A 22,691-nucleotide genomic window follows, 5' to 3' on the forward strand; every position below is an offset into this window, starting at 1 on the left:
AGGTAACAACCTGCAGATGTGGAGCACTCAGCATGAAGTATATTGGAAAGATAGATGGAGGACTGTATGATCACTGGCAAAGTGTTCTCAGTTATTTTTGTCCACCGGAAGAGTCAAACAAGAATACAAATTGATCGTGTTAAAAGGAAGATGTAACATGTGTCTGCAGCTGATCCCCTGCACGGCTTTTTAAGACATGGCACACATGTTATCTACACAAACACAACTATAATGGTGTTATCAATTAAGTGAGCAAGGTTAATGGCTTACTCTTGTATACATAACATATTTTTAAGACAGACACACAATGGGTTTTGTGCCCAAATCCAGAATATTGACCTTCATGCATCTCTCATGACACCACCCTCTGGACCTGCAGCAGTAAAATACGTCAGCCTGATTATTGGCCCTTAGCTGTTTTGAATGACAATGGTGCCATCTGCTGGGCAAAGACAGTCACAGCATTCAGTATTTCTAAAATGACCGGTATTAATCATAGGTATTAATACACACACAAAAAGCACAGAAAGTGTTGAAACAAAAGGCTGGGGACTGATGAAATTGAACTATTTTGGCAACTATACTAAGAGATTTGTACACAATTAAGCATGGGGATGGATGTATAATGCTTTGTGGGTTTTAAACTCCATATATAGAGCACCATTTTGCAGAGATTAACAGTGAAAGCTCCAATGCATGACCTAATTAACTACTTTTCAACAATACTCTATTATAAGAATATGCCACACCCTTGTTGGAGTAGCATCAACAATATTACTGTAGGTACAATTTTGAGGTACTTGTACTTTACTTGAGTATTACCAGTGTTGCTTGTCTTCTTCCTGATAAGAACTCAGAGGTGAATGGTGTACTTTTACTCCACTACATGTATTGAATACTTTTAGTTACTTTACAGATGTGGATGAGTGATGTGAAATATAATCAAGTGTTAAATCAGACTTTAGTTCCACCTGGAGTAAATTCACAAGCTACCCTGCAGTATACAAAGTCATTCAAACTAGCTGCACCTTTACCAGCTTTGAGAACACTTTCATGATCAATCATTATAAAACATATCATATATATTATTCTGAAATGGGCCAATCTGCACAATGACTACTTTTATCTGAAACAGGTTTATTACCAGGTAGGTTTACACGTACGAGGAATTTGACTTGGTGTCGTTGTGCAAACATACAAGTAATACAAAACAAACATTTAAAAAAAGAACACAGATAGCGATCTAGAACACTGTAATACAAAATATAGCAATACAATAAAGCAGTAATTCACATTATAGAATATAAAATATGTGCAGTAAGCAATATTTTCAACATTGTGTGCATTAATGTAATGCATGGATTCAACTTTTTACTGTTGGTACTTTGAGTAGCCTATATTTGGATGCTGATAATTTGGAAAGTAAGCACAAAACATGTTAAATGTGTATCATGAATTGCTCCCTGTTGCAACCAACCCTGAAAATAGTCACAATGTGCCTCTTTAAGACAGCTACCCTACTTTTCAGGCTATTTTAAGCTCGCCCCCACCCCTCCGTTTTGTTAAAAATAGTTCCGTCCATCACTCAGGTGCAGAAGCAGCCTGTGCATGAGAGAGATCCTGCAGGAAGCAGCGGAACACCTGAAGCTGGAGCACCGGAACCCGAACTCCCTCCGCTGGACCGGCCCGGAGCAGCAGCCCGGCGTCTGGACCGATGTCCTGGCAGAAATGTCTCGACACATCTACATACGGAACAAAATCGGAGAGGGCATCCAAGCGCCCATCTTTCAGGTTGGTTCTTAATTAAATATCTAAATGGATGATTCGCGACAGTTACTTTACGGCAAATAATAACGAACAGCTGTTTACTCTGTCAACGCTGAATACCGAGTGAGTCTCAGGCAAAAATGTGTACCTTTTTTACATTTGAACACCTTTCTACTAAAAGTTGAAAGCTGGGAAATACTCCATGACTCCCTGTGACCAAAATGCCCTGATTTAACTCGGGTTTGAGACCTTTTTCTAAGAAACAGAACCACTTATGTGATTTTATGCATTTTAGACCAGGTGTATTTTTACTTACTTGAGAACTATATAGTTTTTCTATTTTGCTAGACTTTTAATAAACCATTTGTTCTTTCAGAGCAACACAAAGTGGGACTAACATTAATGTTTTTGACCTGAGTCTCTTGAAATTTTTTGCATCATGTTAATGTTATTATGGGTGGGAAGATAGGGATTAATATGGTTATAATTTAAATGTATATCATGTTATTGATTGAATAAATACTATTGCTTGTCAACTCCCAAACCATGCAGCATTTCATTTTATTGTGTTAAACCTAGTTGTTCATTCAAATTAAATGCTGCTAGGTGGACCACAGTTTATACCAAATATACAAGAATAATTTCACGTTTTTTTCAAGATTTAAAATGTATTTTCCGAGGTATAATGTGTACACCTGTAATAAGAGGACTGTATCTTTCTCTGTTAGATAACTATTCTTTTCTTTTGACTTGATTGATCGTTAGAGGCTTCAGGCGGATTATTATAGAACATTATTCAGAGAGTTAGCCAACTATTATTTTTCACATCTCTTCTTGGTTTTGGCTTGAATTGAGACAGAGGCGAGATGCTGGCCCAGATTAGTGGCCCTGTTTTATAAATTCAGGGAAGTAGGTTCTGTCTTTTTTACACTGACATTGTCATTAACTCTGGAGACTTGAACAGAAATGGGGCAAATCACTGGCAGATAATTAATTGAGCTCCCTGGAGATTAACTCTGCTGGTTATATTTGGACTTTTTGGACGAGAAACGGAACCAAAATGGAGAAAGTCAGGCGGTACGGAGGAAAGTAGTGTGCAGGAGAACATAAGCTAGTGAAAAGACATCCAGTATAAGTCTGATTTTGTGGTGTTAGATGATGTGTCTTCTGCGTTATGGGTATCGTACCTGCAAGTGTGTTTGTAGGGCTGATGTTATTGTACTGTACTTTTAAAAAAAACATGTATTAAATATGTGAAAAAGCCAGTGGATCGTGTATTAGCTGCATCAGGCTTCATTTAATGCAATCATACAGATGTAACGGATTCTCACAAAGAGATATTCCGAGACTCTTGAACATAGAAAGTGTTTCTGCAGGATGAAATCTTGTTATATTTTCCCCCTCAGGTGAATCGAGGGACTTATTCCAGGAGGAGCCGCCTGAAGAGATCAGATGGCAGCACCACCTCCACCAGCTTCATCCTCAGACAGGTACTGACACACAAGCCTGGGATTTAAAGTAGAATACTGTCACTGGTTGGGAAATGATTACATTTTCATTAAACATTTCCTAATTGCAGTTAAGGAAAGACAGATTTCGATATATCCACAGCTTCAATTTCAAGTAAAGTACATTACACAAGCTTTATTAAGAGAGATGGTTCGTTTAAGTTGTCCGAAATTATTCAAGAAAAAAATACAAGAAACTGGCCATTTGAGATATAGCATTTTTAAAGTTATGATGAGACTTAAACCTTAGATTATTTTGGATATAAGAAGTCTAAATAGGAAATAAATACATAAAGACCTGGGGCTGGATACTGATGCCTACAGTATCCTATTGTTAAAAAATACAAACATTTTAATATAATAACAAATAGTTGGTGTTACATACATTTAAAATAATTGCCTCCCAGAATTCTGGACTAAAGTTAGATATCTTTTGTGATACAGATCATTAAATATATGATCAATAAGAAGTAAAGCATTCATAGTCTATAGATCAGGGGGGTCAAACTCAAATACACAGTGGGCCAAAATTTAAAAAACGGTGCTAGTCGAGGGCCGGACTGGTTCAATGTTTATTGCAGAACTTATTGAAATGAACTTATTGCACATATTAAACCTGGAACTAACAAAGCTTAAATTATTGCCTATAAAAACAACATTAAATAATCAGTTGCATTCATTTCTTATGGCTCTATCTGCAGCTTTTCCAGAGTCATTTCTTATGATTACATTTTCCCACAGGCCAACAACAGCTGCAACAAAACTATTTCCCTCAAAGAGAAAACCAAACATGCCCTGTTGTCGTGAGAGAAAAGTGCAGAAGGAAACATCCATTAAACTCAGTGTGCTGCTCTGTGATGCTAGTCCAGATACTTGGCATCTCATCTTGGGTGCAAGGTCATCAATGTTTGGGGTCAGGCTCTGAGCTGAGGAGACCCTCAGGATGGAGTGAAGGTGTGCGTGCAATATACCGGCGGGCCAGATCTAATAGGAATTAGAAATTATCCTGCGGGCCGAAATTAAATCCACCACGGGCCTGATTTGGCCCCCGGGCCTTGAGTTTGACACATGTGCTGTAGAGGTTTGTAACCATGATTACATTTTCTTTACCACAATAAAAATATCCAGCAACATAAAGCATTTAGTCCTAATGCACTAGGGGGGAAGTGTGGTCTCAGTATTTCTAAAATCCTTGTTGTCCAACACACTAAATCTCCCTAAAAACGAAATACATGTGTCCACCTATTGAGACCATGTGACTATATAGAAATGTCACTCTGGATTTGCTTCACATGTGGAAATAAATGCCATTTTTCAAACCCATGGATCCAGTGTATAAAGGAATGAACCCTCTGTGTGTAATCACAATGGGATTGAAGGTATTTATCTGCTCTCTCTGGAGAATCAATAGGCGAGTGAGGATGAGCGCTTACAGGGAAATGGAGGATGCTGCTCCCCTCTTTTTCCTCCTCCATCCCCCTCCCCCGATCCTTGCTACCTCCCCGCACAAAAAAAAAAAAAATCAAGGAAAGCGCTCATCCAAGCTGAGTGGACAGCCAGCCAGCCAATCAGCTGCCTGCACATTGGCTCTGTCATCAGGCTTGGATATTGAGGAAGGATCCACTGCTCTGCTGCTGCTGCTGCTGCTGCTACTGCTGCTCGTTGTGTATATGTATATGTATATGTGTGTGTCTGTGTGTGTGTGTGTGTGATGAAATGAAATGCCAGGATTGGGCTACCTCCAGGGAGAGCCTCTCCATCCTATAATGTGAAGCCAGCCAGCAGCGCCGTGAGATCAGGGAGAAGCTGCATCCATCAACGGGCCTCCGGAGGACCAGGCGTGATCCAACGGGAGGGGAGATCTTTTTTTAAATTATTCTTCTCTGCTGTGGGAGAGAAGGGATTGTCGTCATTCCCCCCATCCATCCTTTTTTGTTTCCTCCTCTGAGGTGCCCCCTCCTTCCTGCTTCGCCTCCACTCTCATTTTTCCCCCTCATTCTTCTAGAGGCGCTCGTTGGAATATCAAACCTCCATGTATGACAATTTGTACCTGCATGGATTTGAAGACTCGGAGGCGGTGAGTGTTCGGATGTGTGTGTGGATCTGCTGTGGGTTTATTGATGAAAGAACTGCACTCTCACACACACAGGAGGCCTTTGATGGGTACAGCGTAGCGTGATCGTGGGCTATGCTTCACTGGAAGGGGGTTGGGTGGGTGTGTGTTGGTGTGTGTGTGTGGAGGGGGGGTGCACATTAGGCAGATGGCTTCTGACGTGTGACATTCTCACAGCAATTTATACATTTCTGTACATCTGTATGTGCGTGTGATGTGTGTTTCTTTATGTGATGTCTACATGATGAACGAGACATTTAGTCTTCATCACACTCTCAGAGATGGACCAAAGATGTTAATCACTCCTTTCTCCCCTAAGGCCCATAACATGGTCACATCCAGATGATCAATGTTTCAGCATTTATCACTTTAAGAAAAATGCAGCCGGGTATTTTTGACGTGACCCTGTGACTGCGTTATGTATAGGCTCTGCTGAGGAGAAACATGCATCGTGATGTCATTAAGTGGATTCTGATGCTGATGAGTCACATGCTGAAGCTACTCCATTGGATAATAGCTCGGATGCTACTGTGCTACCTTAACGCTTCTACACAGATGCATGAGATGAGGGACTTGCTAGTGTTGGATTGAAGGATTTATTAAAAAAAATATGGAGGCTAAATAGTCTTGAGGACAAATACAATGACGATTGTATTGAAGGGGGATTGGAGTCAACTTTTCAGGCTTAGCAGAAACCGGAATCTATTGTATATGAAATGATATCTGTTACGCTAAAAGTGATAGTCAAGGTGTTACATTTTCATATTTTTGATGGACCTGCGATAGATGGAAGTTACAAAAAGGACTCATTGGAAGAAGCAAAGGCCAAGATTTCCTTATTTGTAGTCAGTTGTAATGTATGGGTTTAACCACCAGTCCCACTATTCAACTTATTTTACCATTATACCCGCCCTGCAAACTCTAAATTCCCAGTTTCTTATCCAAGCTTTCTTGGTTGAATGCATCTCATGCTTAGATAACCCTCAGGACATCACTGTGACATCATTAGAGGTTATTGTCCTCGACATCATAAAACCATTTTCAGAGCCTCTACTACTTATCATGACGTGTAAAATCTGTGAAATGCACCTTTTTTAATACTTTTATCATACTTGACTATTTAATCTGAGTTGTTTAGAAATCGTACAAAGACCCACTAAGCTTGATATTTCCTTTTGAGTTCCTGAAACATGCACTTTGTGATTTGATGCACACGATGAAGACGAGCTGATGTCAGACCTTGCTGCTGCTAGCTTGTAAAAAGTGAAAAGTGCTTAGCTGGGATGACCAGCTCGATTGATCTTCTGGAGACTAATGGTCTTCCTTAATTGAATCTTCATTAGTGGCTGATTGTTTAGATTAACACGGCAGAAGAAAGCACTTGGTCCAAACATGTCCCAGCAACAACAACAAAAAGGAACCGTTGCATTACTGGAATTCTCCGTGTGTGGCGGGATCAAATACTGCAAGTCCAGCATGTCTCAAAGCACTTAAGTGAAATAAAAAAAAAACTTAGAGAGTGCAGGAAAAAGGAAAGACAAAGAGAAATCTCATCGAAAGCCACAAAATACTATATTTATATCCACTCTTACCTCCCCTCGTATGTCAAAATGGTGCAGGATTAATGCAGAGATATGGACAAAAATGACTAATTAAAATGATCAGTTATTTTAAAGTGTTTGCCCTTTTTAAAGTTGCATCAATCCAACTAGAGTTTCCTGTTATTTGCTGTTTTTATTTTGTTTTAAAAACCTCTCCAAGTGTCTTGGTTCATGCAGAAGAAGCCAATTACCTTGGTGTGTTTTGTTGATGAATCTATTTTTCAAATGACTCAATGTGTCATCAAGCTGAAATGACAGAGGACACATTTGAAACTACCGTCTTTTTAATAAGGATGGAGAAATTCTTGATACAGCAGAGTTAGGAATCCACATTTCTGGCTTCTAAATCTATACGTTTTATTTGATCTGTGGTATTTTTTAAATCATTCCAGGACAAATATTAGCCGATCTATACGGAGGGGGTGAATTGTAAACGCATATCTCCTCTATATATATATTCATTTATTTTCTCATATTTACAGCATCTTAGAATCTCAAATACTCAATGCAGGAATGAATTTGTCTTTTGGTAATGAGGAGGAATCTAAAATTCATACATGTAAATTTAAATCTACCAACAAAGTCAGGTTGTGAGATTAAACGTACTGATACGTTTCCTACATATTTAGCTTATATCTCTTTTCAATTTTTTTATCTCCAGTTTTCACTTGCAATGCATGTTTTTTCCTCTCCTGGGGTTTGGTGTTCCATAAAACCGTGACTAACCCGGACATTGATGTTTCCACACGCTTCAGCCTCTGTGATTATGTACGAGTTAATGTGTGGAAATGTGCACAAGGCGTAGATATGCTGCACTGTGTGTCAGTGTCATGACTGTAGGAACGATAACATCAGGCAAGTGAAAGTAAAACGAAACCTCCTGGTCCAAAAGATGCATCAACTGCTCCGCCTTTTTTAGGGAGGCGTAATCAAAGTCGTCACTTTCCAGAATTGTGTATTAAGTGTGATTTTTTTTTTTTTTTTTTTTTTTTTTTTCTTTCTTGGCAGTGTGTGTAGTCATACAAACTGCTGACGTTACGGGAAAGAAAATTCCACTTTGTTTGATGCTCCTGGCATCTATTTCACCTGTATTGCATTCACAGTGCCAAGACACCAGGCTGGACTTGGCCATGCAAGTTGATGTGAACCCAAAAAGACAGTCTTCGGTCCCATAAAGAAGCTTTTCCTTAAGTGGATCTGGTTTTGCTTTGCAGCTGTACAGTATCTCTCGGATGGAGCTACAGTACTTTTGTCTTTTAAGCCATTTCGTCCACTTTTTCTCTCCTTGATGTTTGAGAAATGCCTCAATGACTCAACCCTCTTAGGAGTGCTACTGTTTAAAAGCCTTGCCTTGATCTCACATTTACAATACTGTGGCATTTCCTGTTACTTTCAATGTAGCTTTTGCCCTCTGTATTCGCTGGAAAGTGGTCAAAAATATTACCACAATATCGCCTGACATGACTATTTCACAATAAGTGCCTTTAACACTTGACTCTGGTCTCTGAAACATTGGAAATCAGACTTTGATGGTCCCAATATCACCCTAAATAATCAGGTCTATCGTTAGTAGTAGGCATCTAAAACCCACCCAGTTCTGCCAAGAAAAGGATAAAGAAAAATGCATCAAATAAAATAAAAATGACCCCATGATATCAGATTGTAAGATAATGCATTCATCTCATCATTTTGACTTTGAATGCATTGTTTTTGTTGTTGTTGTTGCTGCTCTAACAACGTGAGTTTGCAAGGTTCAAGGCTTTTGTGTTGTGTGTTTGCAGGGCTCAGCTGATTCATACACTAGCAGACCATCAGACTCAGATGTCTCTCTGGAGGAGGAGCGCGAGGTGCCGGCTCCGGTCCAGAGCCAGAGCCCCAGCCAGAGCCAAGGACCGGGACAGAGCCCGCAGGAGAGGGAGCAGCAGGCCACCGTCCAGCTGGAGAGAGCCAAGGTGCTCCACGACACATTCATCTGCTGCTACGTTTAAATTTACACTCTAGAAAGGCTAATGAGAAAACTGGAGCTAATGGCTGTGTCAAAAGTCTACTTTATTGTCAATCTTTCAGTTTGTGTGTACAGACGGAGAGATCGAAATACCGTTTCCCACAATCCCGAATACAAAAATATATAAAAATATGTACCGTAATTTTCGGACTATAAACCGCGCCTTTTTCCCCATTTTTCGACGCTGCGGCTTATATAACGGTGCGGCTAATCTATGGATTTTTACAGCTAACGGCCACCACCTTTAACTCTATGGGCTCTATGGCCGGTCCGCGGACCCCCACCTTTAAGCGACGGGTTCCAGCAGGAAAAGCTGGAGGCCGGAAAAGAGTGGGACAGGTAGCGCGCAAAAGTAAAAGTGGAACCGAGAGTGGTATGCCGCTGCTGCGGTTTATATTCAGGTGCGGCTTATAGTCCGAAAATTACGGGTATATACAGTTGTGGTCAAAAGCTTACATACACTTGTAAAGAACACGTATTTCATGACAGTCTTGACTTTTCAATAAGTTTGGTTCTTTTGTATGTATATTTTTGACCCAGCAGATTTGATCACATTTTCAGAAGACCCATTATAAATTCATAAAAGAACCAAACTTCAGGATTTTTGTTTTGTGACAAAGTAGTATGTGCTCCAATCACAGGAAAATAAGAGTTGTAGAAATTATAAAAGCACAACAATCAATCAATATATACAAAATAACAGTCGCTTCAATATCTTTGGGAAATGTACAGTAGTGTTGAATCGTCCCTGCTCACTTTGTAGAGGAAGTGGATGATAATGATGTGGAGTGATGTTATTGGTTAAATGTCCGTCCTGCAGACTAAACCTGTGGCGTTCGCTGTGAGGACGAACGTCAGCTACTGCGGCGCTCTGGATGAGGATGTTCCAGTGCCGGCCACCGCCATCTCCTTCGACGCCAAGGACTTCCTCCACATAAAAGAGGTGCTTTTCAACTTACACATGACACCTGCTGAGATAATTGTCTGCATTTTTTCGTCTACTATGGATCCCAGTTTCTCAAATCCTCTCAAAATGTGGATTTCTCAGACTAAAATCCAAAGATATTCATCACTGTAATATGATATGAAACCCAGTGAACAGCACATTTTTTCAGACTTAAAATAGCAGTTTCCTTAATGATGAACCAATTATCAAGATATTTGTCTGAATTCTTTTGCCTACCATCGATCCCAGTTTCTCAATTTCTCTCGAAATGTGGATTTCTCAAACAAAAATCTCTGAAATTCTTCTGACCTGAACTCCTCCAACAACAACATACATGTAAATAGAATATGATATGTCCAAGAACAGAATATGAAATTAAATAATGTACATTAAGACAAAATTAAATACAGTATATTGCGGTGATAACTATTTATAGAAATAAGTAGATTATGTTATGTGATCGTTGTTTAATACATAGATCTGTAAAACATGAGGTTACTCTTTTAATTAAACTATTCACATTTTACACTAACTTTTTTTTTCATGTCTTATTTTGCTTTTTAATGCTCTTAATGTCTTTTATTTTTGTAAAGCACTTTGAATTGCTTTGTGTTGAAAGGTGCTATAAATCAGGCTTTGTAATTATTTGAGTGACCGAGATCATGTAAGTGTACTATGTATTAATTTATTGAGCATTACTTAAATCAGGTTTTAAAATTGTTTGACTGATGATCATGCAATGTTATTATTTGTATTGACTGTTATGAACCTGTCTGAGGACCACAGATGGAAATTAGCTATTAGCTATAATCTGGCATATTGCATCTCTTCTCTTTGCTGAGATTAATGTTTTTGTATGCATGGTCCTTCTATAAATACATTTAAAAAAAAAAAAAGAAATATAAATAAACTTGCCTTGCCTTTAAAGACCTCCCTTGTGTTTTCCCCCTCTTTTTTTGTTGTGCTGTGCAGAAGTTCAACAACGACTGGTGGATCGGGCGGTTAGTGAAGGAGGGCTGTGAGATCGGCTTCATCCCCAGCCCTCTGAAGCTCGAGAACATCCGGCTGCAGCAGGAGCAGAAGAGAGGACGAGTCCAAGGGTAAGTCGCAGAAAGCCACACTTCAATCTCACTGTGACTAAGCCTTACGTGGTCACATGACATATAACGTTGACACAAAATGAGCAAGAGCGGTTATTTCTGCATTTTTCTTCTGTTACCCAGGTCTGCTTAGGACTACTCCATCACTTGCCTGTAACAGTTCTAATAGCTGTAATTAGCCTCTTAGTTTCAGTGTGTAATGTGTCTTGAAGGTGCTGTCCTCTAGAGTTTGTACAGTAACTCTCAGGCACTTCCTCAAGCCTGGGGTGTTGAGTTTAATACTAATCTCCCCAGACTGGAGGGCTTCAGAGCTTCACTTTCTAACATGGCTTCTGTGGCTTTTGGTCCCAAAGCTTTGCACACAGGAAGAGGCATTTAAACCCCGTCAGCCAGGGGTATTATGAGTTACTGAAAAACAGCAGACCTACATAAAAGCAAGCTGCCTTTCAGAGATGTTGGGTAGTCTAAAAAGCACCATATGTTTAATCCTGCAGTAAAAAAATAAGCGTTAAATAATATTTGTGTCCGTTGTTTTGCACATTTCCTCTGCAGTAAGCACATTTTCCCACATTAATACCACGGTGTGTTTCTGTCTTTCTCTTTCCCCTCTTGTCTTTTCCAGTAAGTCTGGAGAGAACTCTTCTTCCAGTGTAGAGGATGAGGTTTCTGCCTCTATCCGGCCCCTCATATCCTCGGCAGGTGAGGACTTCGGTCAGGGGGAGAGGGCTGTTAGTAGCCAGCTTTAGAGCCCACTTCCTGAACAACGTAGAGCGAATAAGACCCTTCCCCATTCTCTGCGTAGAGCATAAGTTTTTGGTATATTTTCCCATGATCCTCCTCTTCCTCCAGTTGAGGACTGCAGGCGTTCTGAGACCCAACGACAAGACTATGAACCCCCCCTGAACTGCACTCATGTGTGAATATGACTTTAGGACTAATAGGAATGCTGTGTATTTTGTTTATCATATCGGATATCATTGCTAGGTTTCATTTTCAAACATTGCCTTCTGATGTGACGCATGTTTTTCTGAGATATTGTGGCGGCGCCTCCTCTGGCAGCAGATACTGACGACTGTCTTCTCTCCCCTCCTACAGGAAAGCAGAAACAGAAAGTGGTAAGTTGGTGACGGTAAAAAAAAAACACTCATAAATTCATGTGCACGTCAAAATGTACTAACATGTTCCTTCAAATGTGTCAATCAAGTCACTAAATCTAATCTAATTATTGGCTGTATTATCAGTAATCCTGTCAGTGTCATCAATATGTATGTTTGACAAAGTGCATTATCATTTGCCTCAGAGTGGCGGTACACACGTCACTGTAATTCCTGTCAGCTGACTTCTTTACACTTCTCTGCTGTGCATATCTTTTATGTCAAAGCTAATGTTCATATTTATTTTTGCTGCTGATTTAAAATGTGTTTGTGCTGACAGACGGAGCACGTCCCCCCGTACGACGTGGTTCCCTCCATGAGGCCTGTGGTGCTGGTGGGACCCTCGCTCAAAGGTTATGAGGTGAGCAACCATCCCTTATCGTTAGACAGAAAATCAAAAGTCCCCTGTCACTGATTTACGGGCCTTTGCAGTGCACCAAGATTACTGAAGGGAGATGTTCGTCTTTCCCTGAGTCCCCAAAATAGCTCGCTGTTGGCGCAGTTAATTGTGAGTGTGTCAGCGCCCACGTAACATCCAGATTGCAGCGAGACTAACAAGGAGACGAGGAGGTCAGGGGAAAATATGTTGAGCAATTGGCAGATTTTTGGCTTTTAACTGTCTCATTGCTTCCACTGCTGGTTATGGAAGCGACGCAGGAAAGAGACAATCTCCAGTACTGTGATTATCATGATGAGTGGAAGAAAAGAGCTTTTATTACTTGATGGAGGAGGTTTAGAAAAACTCATTTGGGATTTTTAGATGTGGATGGTCTTCAAAGAGGGGCTTCAACTCAATGAAGCCCCTCTTTGAAGGGTGCAAAGTGCATTTGACACCCTTTACATGACACACAGATCCATAGCTGACAAATTCAGTAATTGCACACACACATAAAAGCAAGAGGGATAAGAGACCCAAACAAAGTGCGTCAGTCCAGCCATCATTTTGTACTTCATTAGTACAATTATTAACCAATTATCTGACCAGATTCAACACCTTTTCCCAAATCCGCATCCATCATTTTATAATCATACAGCCCTTAATTACCGAAATAACAACGACCAATCACTACGTCCTTTTCCTAACTCTCCTCTCTCTTTCCTCTGCAGGTTACAGACATGATGCAGAAAGCGCTGTTTGACTTCCTTAAGCACAGGTTTGACGGCAGGTAAGACAAACGTGGCAGCTGATCAGACCCTGTGATGATCGTGTGTGATAGTCAATCAATCAATGTTTATTTATATAGCCCAATATCACAAATGTTACATTTGTCTCAGTGGACTTCACAGTTTGTACAGAATATCAGTATGACAATACGACACCCTCTGTCCTTAGACCCTCACATCGTACAAGGAAATACTTCCAGAGAAACCCACAGTTTAAAGGGGAACATGGGAGAAACCTCAGGGAGAGCAACAGAGGAGGGATCCCTCTCCCAGGACGGACATACGTGCAATAGATACAGTGTGTAAATCGAAGAGATAATACATTTTACAACATAGGTAGACCAAATGTTTGGAAATGCATGTGTCTATAATAAGAAGAGGAATCCACGAGTATGTCAACAATCCTGTGGGAGCCATCAGGGAAGTCGTATGATGAGAGTCAGGCAGGACCACAGAGACAGGTTCAGCCACGACTCGAAGTCCAGGACTCAGATCCAGTGCTCAGGATAGAGGACCCAGGACACACGACCACAGCAACAGGGTTAGCCTCGACTCAGGATCCCGGCGTGGACACAAAAAAAGAGATTTGGGGGAAGCTGGGTTAATCGGAACATGAGAGTACACAGGTACAGACAGACAGAAAGACGGAGTAAGGTGCCCCCCCCAACAGTCCAAGCCTATAGCAGCTAAACTAACGTGTCTACATACATGCACTCCCTTAGGATAGGTTGAGGGAAAAGGGTAGTAAGAAGTAGGAAGTGACACAAATATATTGGTGAATGCTTTTTCTTTCTCACCATTTTACAGGATATCTATCACACGAGTCACGGCAGACATATCGTTAGCAAAGAGGTCTGTGCTCAACAACCCCAGCAAGAGAGCCATCATCGAACGGTCCAACACTCGCTCCAGTCTAGGTAAATAATCTCAGTTTTTCCCAGTATGCTTAGTTTAAAATATAAAGTATAAAGCCTTAAAATGTTTCTCAACCTGTAAGAACATAGAAAATGATAATGGAAACACAAAAGAACGTTGAGTTAACTTCTAGAAAGCTTTAGGTATTTCCATAACGGGTGAGTTTAATCCATTGTTTACACAGAACTATGAACATTGTGGTTTTGTGAATCTGAATTGTTCCTTGTCTCTCCAGCGGAGGTGCAGAGTGAGATTGAGAGGATCTTTGAGTTGGCGCGTTCCCTCCAGCTGGTGATTTTGGACGCCGACACCATCAACCACCCGGCGCAGCTTCTCAAGACCTCCCTGGCCCCCATAATAGTTCACGTTAAAGTCTCCTCTCCAAAGGTACTGAGGGTCGGGACGACAAAACCAAATATCTGTGACAAGCTCAGAAGTAGCTTCTCTAAAGAAAACGCTGGTTTAATTACGTTTTTATCTGGTTTGCATTTGGTGGAGACAAACAAGAAGACATGTGACAGGTAACGGTCTCTCTGTTAGGATGATATTAACCCTCCACTGGTGCAGCAGCTGCATGGACGAGTATGTCTGCTGCTCCTCAACGAACTCCCACAGATCAGTAGAAGTCTGATTTGAAACGGTGCATTTGTTTAAATGCAGTCACATCCTGGTTTGTTTTACACCACACTTCTCCTAGCATGAAAGGTGCTTGTTTTACTGCACAAACCAGGAGAACTGACCTGTCTGCAGGCTCATCAGGAAGCAGCGATATCGCCTGTCAAAAAAAACACGAGACGGGAGAAATACACTCCATAATGTGGGTCATTAATTTGGGCTTAAAATGAGTCAAATTTTTATATTTTGACCGGTAATAAAAATGTTCTAAAGAGACACAAGCTCTCTTTATGTGGACTCTCACTAATATTGGTGCTGGTACATCAAATGCATAATATGGGAACTCAAACATGCATCGAATATTTTTTATTTCACAAACGAAAGAAGGGAGTAATAGATCAATCAATTAACTTTATGTTAGACCTATACAAGATAAAGACAGACATGATATTAGTGCTGACACCATTAAACCTGCACATTATCCCCAGCTGTTTTATTTGTCACTTCGTTGCTCGTGAGCTAGATTCCCTTTCTGCACTGGTGACGACGTCGTGGAGGACTGAGCGGCCCCGAGCTGCGTGATGTTGGTTCAGACTGAGTGTATAAATTCAGAGTAAGTGGAGCATCGTGTTCTGTCCGCAGGTTCTGCAGCGGCTCGTGAAGTCCAGAGGGAAATCCCAGAGCAAACATCTGAACGTCCAGCTGGTGGCAGCGGACAAACTGGCTCAGTGTCCTCCAGTGAGTGACCAGCGCTTTATTATTAGCCTCATACTTTTATTATTAGGAAAAGATAGGCCACTGTTTTGTTTTATCTTTTACATTTATTTAAAAATATCCTTCTTATTGGTATTACTGGTGATCTAACCATTTTAAAACTAAGGATAATACTGTTTTGTTTTGATAGATGTGTGTGATTGCCATGCCATCTCAGATACAAGTCAGACATATTTTGTGTATCTTAAAACCTAAATTATATATGTTATAATACCAATGATTTTGGATTTACACATCACGTGCAAACAGGTTTGAACATAAAGCCATTTATTCCCACTTTTCCACTCACACGATCTCCTCTAGTCAATCAAATTGTAAAATAAAAATTGATTCACATTCACCGTGTTTCAACCAATCACAGCAGGTATCCTATCATTTAGTTCAACCAATCAGCCCCTTCAAATCAATTGAACTTATATTGTGAGTTATATATGTGATTGCCATGTCATCTCAGATACAATTCAGACATATTTCGTGTATCTTAAAACCTAAATGAGATATATTATAATACCAATGATTTTGGATTTACACATCACGTGCAATTAGGTTTTAACATAAAGACATTGTTCCTCCATATTGTAACGTAAACATTTATTTACGTTCACCTTCTTTCAGCCAATCACAGCGGGCAATCATTCAGTGCAACCAATCAGCCCCTTAAAATCTATTTACGTTTTTCAGTATTCACCATACTAATATAATATAAAGATGGCAGTCTGTACACAACAGGAAGTCATTCATCTTGTTTCCATGAGTATCTTCACACCTGCTCCCTCCCTCTGACCATCTGCCTCCAACAGGAAATGTTCGACATCATCCTGGACGAGAACCAGCTGGAGGACGCCTGCGAGCACCTGGCTGAGTACCTGGAGGCGTACTGGAAGGCCACACACACCTCCATGGCCACGCCCCTGAACCCCCTGCTGGGGCGCAACCTGGGGCCCACCACCCTCACCCCCTACCCCACCAGCATCTCTGGACTGCAGGTACACATCACGAGGAATGTGGCTTGATGTCGTGGTGCATACATTCAGATTCAAGGCTTTTATTGTCATTTGTTTCTACAGTGTAGTTATGTCTTCATATATATATCCTTTATTTAACCAGGTAACAAGTGTCATTCAGATTACAATCTCTTTTTCAAGAGCGACCTGGGGCAGCATGAACAAAGTTACAACAAATAAAACACAGACAATACAGGCAGACGAATACAGCGGTTGTAAAACGCAAATGAAATGGCACATTAACCAGTCAATATGCAAATAAAATAAACTGTTATATATATACTTTAATAGACCACAGGTGACAGGTGCTCACGATGAGTGGAAGGCAAACTATTTATTAACCACACAATAGAGACCGCATGGTGAATTCTGAATGAGAAAATGTACCCAAGATATACTGTACGCCGTATGGCTTCAAATCTGATCATTAATGTGGATGCGTGTTGATTTTTCTGACTGCTCGTAACAGGGTGTTATAGTTAAGTGGTGCTGTCTCCAGCCTCACTGTGTCCTCCATGTGTTCATGTGATCAGCAGAGCCAAAAGATCCGACAGAGCAACCACACGGGAGACCACTCGACCCCGAACGAGCGACGCAACCTGATGACATCGGACGAGAACTACCACAACGAGCGGGCGCACAAGGGACGCAACCGCATGTCTTCAGGCTCGCAGCACAGCCGGGAGCAGCAGGACCCCTACCAGGACTACCAGGACCCCTATCAGGATGCATACAAGCCCCACCGCAACCGCAGCTCTCCGGGCAGCTACAGCCACGACTCCAGACACCGACTCTGAGCATCGTCCCATCATCACCAGGGTCCCAAACGGCCCAGAGTCCCAAACTAACGCTGCCACAGAGCCCAGACGGTCCCAAAAATGTTACCTTTGTGTTAATTTGTTTTCGTCTACCTGGCTATTTTCTCTCTTCTTTAAAAAAAAAAAAATCCAACAGAATCAGGTGTTTTTGTTTTTAAAAGTCAAGCTGCCAGGGCAAACCCCCGTCAATCAACAGTAGTGAAGAGCTGCAGGATGCCACCCTGTTAGTAATGCTGTCAAATGAATTCCTTTTTGGGATTGTGCTAACAGAGCTCAGCAGCGCAGATGGGGGTCGGGGGTCAGGGGTCAGATGTCAGATGGTGATGGTGTTTGGGCTTCAAAAGGCCCGGGACTTGGCGCCTTGTCGGAGGAAAGTCCGCCGCACACAGACTGCTGAAAGGCTGCTGACCCAAACCCTGGGCCGTGTATAAATCCTCTCCATTTAGCTTATTGCATGCTGATAGATGATCCGCATCCACTTCATTGATCTTTTGTACCTAGCATTCTGGATTCTCTTATAATGAGGTGTAGATACGGAGGTCCAATTTTCTAAATCGCCTGATTTGTGCGGACAGGCGTAACGGTGGTGGGGGTTTGTGTGCAGATGATATCGGGCTGCTAGTTTTTGAAAAAACTGGTGCTTCACATTCCCAAACTATTTTGCTATTTGAGAGTCACTTCGAGCAAGGCCAGCTTTTCTGTAGCATAGCTTTTAGGATTTTCTTTTGGGTGGAAAACCCTCAGTGTCCCAGCAGAATCTGATCACACTGTAGGACGAGGCTTCAGGCAATAGATGTCAGTTAGTAAAGTAAAACACAATAGCAAAATACCACTTGAGATGAGGTTGAGATGTGGACTCGAAGAAAAGCACCTTTTTTGTCGTTTGATAGACTAAAAGAGCATCTGCTGCCCACACTACATTTTATTTTGCATTTATTAGCATTGAATCAAAGTCGTTCAGCGTTAAAACTAAAGTTCAGATGGTGATTGAAGCATTGAAGTTCCTTCCTGTAGTTTTTTTTTTTAGGGTATTCAAAATGTGACATGGCAGGATCGGTTGCATCATGTTCATTCTCTGTGTAGCTGGCATGTTGTCCTGACTGCAGAGCATGTTCCCTACACGTTAAATAAAACCCTACTGTAAGCAAGTTGATGTTTGTAGAAGTATACGGCACATCTCTCAAAAAAAAAAAAAACAAGAAAAGAAAAAAGATGGCCCAAATGACAGATGAGTGATAACCCTGAAACGGAAAGCACCGCTTGATGTCCCGGAGAGTTTAAGAGGGATTGCATGACTCAAAAATGGAGGCGCAATTGTGATGAGAGTTTCTAATAATTCAGGATCACGTTAGCAGGTAGAAAGTAAAGTTTGTTAAAGATAACATGGACAAGATGAACCCTACCCACAATGCTTTGTTTCTGCAAACAGAGAACAAGCTGCTGTGGTTGTTATTATCTTTACATCATCAGATTGTGATTACACATCCATTATCTCTTCTCCAGATCACAAAGACAGCTAGCTGGCAGAGTTTCAGCCTGAAAACAGACACAAGTGAACATGAAATAGATGTCTCAATATCACAGAACAAAGGTCTTCCATACTCCTTCCACCTTTTTGAAAGAAATAAGCTACCAAAAGTTGTCATGTGGAGATGGGACTTTTTTGATGCCCTGCCGTTTCCGTACAATATTTGGCATCGTCTTAAGACACCTTACCGAATAACGGTCCATTATTTTTGATTGATATCACAATTGCACAGTATGACCGCCCACAAAAGAGTTCTTTAGCACGTTTAGACACAGTGTTGAAGCTTCTCTTAACATCGAGAGCGCTTTCCTTCTGAGAAATATGATGTTCAGTATAGTGATCATTCCCTAAAGTTTAATTAGCTTTAAGGATTTCTCTAACACTATACAGAGTGTTATTTAAATTGTTAAGATTTGAGAAACTACGGCCACTAGCAAGGCGGGACAATGTTTGATTTGATAAGAGTAATTACTTTTACTGTTATTCTGTGAGGCAAGTCTGCATGCGAAAGTTAATTCTGATTTATATAATAGACATTTAAATTTAAAAAGACGACTGTAATTAGCAAAGCCACTTCTCTAAAGTCTGCCCTGATGTTAAATACTGAGCAAATGTTTCCCCATGGTGCAAAGCATCTCGAAATAATGCATTGATTTAAATGTGTACGGTATTTTCTCTTAATATATCAATTTGTATAGATCTAGATGAAAGGGATAACACTTTTATAGCACAAAGGATTAAGCATAGATTATTTACAAGTTGTTTTCTTTGCCCATTTTTCCCGTGAATCTCCTTCAGTGTTTGGTTCATGGACTGAAACATGAAGACAGCAAATGAAAAAGAACGTGTACTGTGAATGTCTCATTCTGCCCCATAGCATGGATCCCATTGGTTGATTGAACAGGGATCTATTTTCCATTCAAATCAACCCAATGTTGAGCTGGGCTGCTTGAGCCAATCAGAAGGGATCTTTGTGAATTCCCCTAAACAACAATAACGCTCTCTTTCAGACCAATAAAGGGAAGTGTCCCCTGGATCCCGGCCTATTGTCTCCAAAAGTAATGCATTACACATTTTATTTTCCATGGATAAAACCTCACAAATAAACAGAACTTAAAGGAGGATTTTTTTGGGGGGGAAAGTGTAAAACAAAATAGGAAAAAACAAAAGAACAAATATTTATTCCAGTAGAAAAGTAATAGATGAATATTTGCTGGCGATTATTTTTATAACAAGTGTACATAATGTCTTTGAGAGATGCTATTCGCTGTATACATGTGCTGAAATGAGACGACGATGACCCACGTGGAACAGCAAGGTCCAGTATACAAAGTTTCAGTAATGTGCAATACGAAACGGCATGCTGTTTTAAAATGAGGAACTTCATGTACTGTACTATGCAACCGCAAACTGTGTACATCGCTTCACGTGGCTTCTCCACCCTTCTCAAGCAGCTCCATCTGGACTTCTAAGGGATTTTTGTGTTTGTTTTTTTTTCTGTGGAAGATGAAACCCTAAGCGGCTAATGCGGTATTGCATGCATAATATACCATTCTAATTTATAAAAAGAAAAATACATGAAATTGGAGGCGATTGTGTTTAAGGCAAAGCTACAAGTGACTTAAAACATTTCTTTTTCAAAAATAAAAGAGTCGTTCTAAAGTTCTTGACGGTATTTACATTTCATGAATCTTATTGTGTTGTGATCTGTTCTTTTAATCAACATATTTTCAGGTGCACTCATCTTTAAGGTCCAAATGAGCAAGCCATAAGCTCTACGAAACACTAATGTCCTGAGGTTGTGTGTTCGAATCCTCGTGATGCACAGTGATTTTGAAGTGCTCTAATCAAACACGCAATAAAATAAGTCAAAAGTAGAATAAATAGTTACAAAATAGGTCAGAAATAGAGGTACAAGCAGCTGGAAAAGGATAGATACAGAGGCGCGGGAAGGTATTTTGAGCGGAGGTGCTTTCCGATGTGCTAATTACGCACGGGGGGGTGACGTTGACATACACCGAGCAAAACCACACACACACAGTGCATAACAATGGACTCCTGTGCACGCTATTACGGGCACTATAGAGCACGCACATCAGCGCGAGCACACACACACACACACACACACACACACACACACACACACACTATTAAGATGTAAAATATTATTTTACCAACAATGTGGAATGTACATCCATTGCAGTAGGCTATCAAGGCATTGCTAATTCCTGGCTACATATTACACCGATTCTGCGTAATAATGCCCTGCCCCTGCATCTTCTATTTCAATCTTTTTAGCAGATTTAGCGTTTTTAGTGAGCGCGCCCCTTCCCGCGCCCCTGGATAGATATACTTGTGATGTAAACATTGAACTCAATTAGGAGGTCAATTAGTTGGAAAAAAACTGTGAACTGAAGAATGATGATGATCAGAAGGTGTTGATGAAGTGGATCCCAGTTGTATTAGGTGTGTTTTAGCAATCTGTAATATGCAACAAGCCCTGCATTTCTGCACTTGTTTCACGACTGTTTGGATGAACTGATCCTTTAGTATAATCTTGTTCATGCACATTACCAGCAGGTGTCAGTGCAGGATCGTTCACAGCTTCAGTGTCTCCAGAATGATGTAATGCAACAAAATCTGAATGAAGAGCATTCCCACAGAAAGCAAAAATATCCTTTGTATTGCAGACTATCTGTACGTAATACTCTATTCATACTGCTGATGGATATCTTAAACTATAATTATATATAATAGTTTATTTATATGTTGTTTTTGTTAACAATGTGAAGTAGCTAGTTACACATTTTGTCTAACAAATGTAATGGAGTAAAACGTACAAAATTGGCTTCCAAAATGTAGTGAAGTAGAAGTATAAAGTGGTGCAAAATGAAAATACGTGGGTAAAGTACAAGTGCCTTAAATGTGTACTTGAGGACAGTATCTAAGTAAGTGTACTTAGTTACTTTCCACCACAGTCCTCCAGCAGCATTATGAGAATTACATCCGATTACATCCACTTGAACCTGCCATTGGCTGAGCATCTGGTGCGCGTCCCCGCCTCTCTAATCATTCCCAGCGCTTGCTCCCGCTGCTCATGCGTGTGACGGACGGGACGGTGCCGCGCCTCGCCGTCCCTGCTCCCCGTCTCTCCACGAACCTGGAAGATTATCCACAAACACAACAATGAAGGGATTTTACGCATAGCTCCATTTTACGCACACATTCACAGCGTCGCTTTTGGGTTTTTTTATTCCCTGCAAAAATGGCGACGGGGGCAGGCTGGCAGCCTCCGTACAGCACATCGACTAGCAGCTCCAAGTATTCCCCCTCTCCCACAGCCAGCATGTTTTACGACGGGAGTTTGACGCTGGATTACACGCAGGACCTGCATCTGAAGATGAGCAAGAAGATAGCCCAGCTGACCAAGGTGTGAGGGTGAATGCATGAAGCAGGGGGAAGTGTTCAGAGCATGCTGGGATATAAACACTGTGAGAGGGGTGTGCTGCTGCTGTGGGATGGAAACTGTAAACATGCTGATCAGGAACTATGTGCTGGTGTTTCTGACATGCAGTTTGGTGCAGGACTCTTCCCTGTTTTCTGTCTTATTGTGTATGTTGCATTCCTGCAGGAGCCTGAGACTCACATTGCCCCATGCCTAAACTACCCTGTAGCTGCT

At 41.0% G+C, this 22,691-nt stretch overlaps 1 protein-coding gene across 3 annotated transcripts; it reads left to right on the forward strand.

Moving 5' to 3' along the window:
* Positions 1-1,592: 1,592 nt before the first annotated feature.
* On the forward strand, positions 1,593-20,677 carry cacnb4b (calcium channel, voltage-dependent, beta 4b subunit). 3 transcript variants are annotated; one of them, XM_010791063.1, is made up of 14 exons: positions 1,593-1,791; positions 3,174-3,257; positions 8,771-8,941; positions 9,815-9,937; positions 10,913-11,040; positions 11,663-11,739; positions 12,136-12,155; positions 12,475-12,555; positions 13,302-13,360; positions 14,166-14,275; positions 14,509-14,660; positions 15,531-15,626; positions 16,463-16,648; positions 17,200-20,677. In XM_010791063.1, exons 1-14 carry the CDS (start codon positions 1,609-1,611, stop codon positions 17,461-17,463), a joined length of 1,734 nt encoding a protein of 577 aa, XP_010789365.1. In that variant the 5' UTR covers positions 1,593-1,608; the 3' UTR covers positions 17,464-20,677. The 3 variants fall into 3 exon arrangements, with proteins under 3 accessions (XP_010789365.1, XP_010789366.1, XP_010789367.1); XM_010791064.1 differs by lacking the exon at positions 11,663-11,739 and having other exon boundaries at positions 12,137-12,155; XM_010791065.1 differs by lacking the exons at positions 1,593-1,791; positions 3,174-3,257 and adding an exon at positions 4,919-5,352.
* Positions 20,678-22,691: the final 2,014 nt, after the last annotated feature.

Source organism: Notothenia coriiceps, unplaced genomic scaffold (assembly GCF_000735185.1).
Source record: "Notothenia coriiceps isolate Sejong01 unplaced genomic scaffold, NC01 NC01_scaffold00035112, whole genome shotgun sequence".
Taxonomy (NCBI): domain Eukaryota; kingdom Metazoa; phylum Chordata; class Actinopteri; order Perciformes; family Nototheniidae; genus Notothenia; species Notothenia coriiceps.